Source organism: Anguilla rostrata, unplaced genomic scaffold (assembly GCF_018555375.3).
Source record: "Anguilla rostrata isolate EN2019 unplaced genomic scaffold, ASM1855537v3 scaf1000, whole genome shotgun sequence".
NCBI lineage: Eukaryota > Metazoa > Chordata > Actinopteri > Anguilliformes > Anguillidae > Anguilla > Anguilla rostrata.
In genome coordinates, this window is record NW_026986352.1 from 33,588 (window position 1) to 35,884 (window position 2,297).

The 2,297-nt window shown below is 39.6% G+C and overlaps 1 protein-coding gene across 1 annotated transcript; it reads left to right on the forward strand.

Moving 5' to 3' along the window:
* Positions 1–413: 413 nt before the first annotated feature.
* LOC135246975 (GTPase IMAP family member 4-like) lies at positions 414–1,699 on the forward strand. Its single transcript, XM_064320249.1, has 2 exons — positions 414–511; positions 903–1,699. The coding sequence occupies exons 1-2, from the start codon at positions 505–507 to the stop codon at positions 1,697–1,699; spliced, it is 804 nt and encodes a 267-aa protein (XP_064176319.1). The 5' UTR covers positions 414–504.
* The last annotated feature ends 598 nt before the right edge of the window (positions 1,700–2,297 follow it).

The following is a 2,297-nucleotide window of genomic DNA, read 5'->3' on the forward strand; positions in this document are numbered from 1 at the left end:
TAAATAAATTTCTAGTGAATAGGCTTTCATCTTCACAGTTATATTATCTGAACTCTAATAAATGTCTAAAAATCAGTTTTCCATTAAAAAACAAAGCAAAGGTTGAAAATGTTTGGGAAGGAGGCTTTGAAATCTGCCACTGTTCTAATGGCTAAAGTCACATTGCCCAAAAACTGCAAACTGATGCCTTATAAACAAGGCAACATAATGTTTCAGCATTATTGACATTTCTTTCCAAAAAAATTTATTCACTCCTCCTCTTTCCCTTCCTCTAATCTGCATATCTATCACAGGTAGTGTCATGTTCCTGCTAAACACATGATTTACCATAAAGGCCAAGGTAAGCAGATTTGCAGGAATTTACTTCCTTGTCATGTGAATAGCTAAGAAGTCAAATTATTTCATCAAAGAGCCACTCTTGACATTAATGCTTGAACAGAAGGTCTGATCAGAACTTTTCATTTTCAAGTTCTTCAACTCTCAAGACAACACCAGAAAAGTATAATGCCAGGTAAGTAATTCAGCAGCATTTTTGCCAACTTTGTTTTGTATTTTAGAGGAAAACTGATTTCTAGATAGTTATTAGAGAGCAGATAAAATATAACAATGGTCCTATTTTTAAATGAAAGTCTAACAAAGACATAAAGATTATCTAAAGCTGGTTGCGAGCTGTGTAGCATAAAGGTGTAGTTCTGATTTCAGAAATTTGGGGGGTTTTCTGTCAGTGTGAACGCCTTCTTTAAATTGGGCAGAATCAGACATGATGACCCCCTGATTATACAGATATAATTCAGTGATTCTGGTGTAAGTGCACCCAAGTATTTTATAAATATGACATTTTTTTTATTCAATTTTTTTCTATTTTTCTATTTAAATTCTATATAAATTTTTATTTGTCAAAGGGTCAGCTAAATGGAGGATTGTCCTGTTGGGAAAGACAGGAGCGGGGAAGAGCAGCACAGGCAACACCATTCTGGGAGAGAACAAGTTCAAGACTTCATGTAGTGCAAAGTCTGTTACGTCTACATGTGAGGCTGAAACAGCAACTGTTGATGGGAGGAAAATCACTGTGATTGACACACCAGGGTTGTGTTCAACTGAGTGCACTGATGAAGAGCTAAAACCTGAAATAGCCAGGTGCATCACAGAGTGTGCTCCTGGACCTCACGCCTTTGTCATATTGCTGCCTGTGGGGAGGCAGACAAAAGAGGAGAATAAAGCAGTAGATGACATTCTGAAAATGTTTGGGGAGGGGGCTCTGAAGTACGCTGTTGTCCTGTTTACCAACGGAGACCAGCTTGACGACGACATGACCATCCAGCAGTTTGTGGATGAAACTGACCATCTGAAAAAAATTGTCCAAAAGTGTGGAAACAGGTTTCATGTCATCGATAACAAATACTGGAAGAATCCCGCTGCTGGCCATGATGATGTCAGAAGCAATGCCGCTCAAATCAAGAAGCTGCTGAACACGATTGATCAGATGGTGGAACAGAACGTAGGGACGTGCTACACCAACGAGATGTTTCAAGCTGTGGAAAAAGCAATAAAAGAGGAAATGGCAAAGGGAAAAACCATAGAAGAGGCCAAACAGAGCACATGGCGATGGTTGTTAACCCTACCAGGCGCAACAGTAGGGGCTCTGTATGGTGCATTGCTGGGTCTTACAGGTCATATTTTGCGAGCTCTTACAGGATAAACAATTGGACAACGTTTCACTGTAGCAACCAACATGCTGACCCAGGCAGCAGTAGAAGCAACAGTACAGGCTGTAACAGCATCACAGGTAGGGGTGAAAGCGGTAGGTGTAGCTGGGATGGAAGCGGAGACCTTGAGTGAAGCCGCCAAGAGAGAGCGGCAGCTGCTGTTAAAGACGAAACAATAGCAGCAGCAAAATCTATTTGGAAATAAAATAGCCGATGCAAAAAAGCTCACATAAATTGACCAATTCTTATTTCTAATTTTGCAGTACTGTTTATTACAGGAAATGGCCAGGAGTCAATCAACATTTGTTCTTAACTGTTTAAAAATGAAAGCATGAATCACCCCGCGTCCATTCACAAACACACTTTCTCCAGTTCAGCTAAAACTAGCTAAATGTCAATTATGTATCAACACCACTGAGATTTCTTTCTTAAAATGAAAGCCGTGTACTAGGGGTGTCCAGAGACAATACTATGCGTCTCTGTTCAACCAACAAAATGAACTGTATGCGTGTAATCTTTCACATGATTGTGCTCCTTGATATAGTCGAATTGTATTTCATTATCTAAAAGCCTATTTTCTTTTGCTGAACT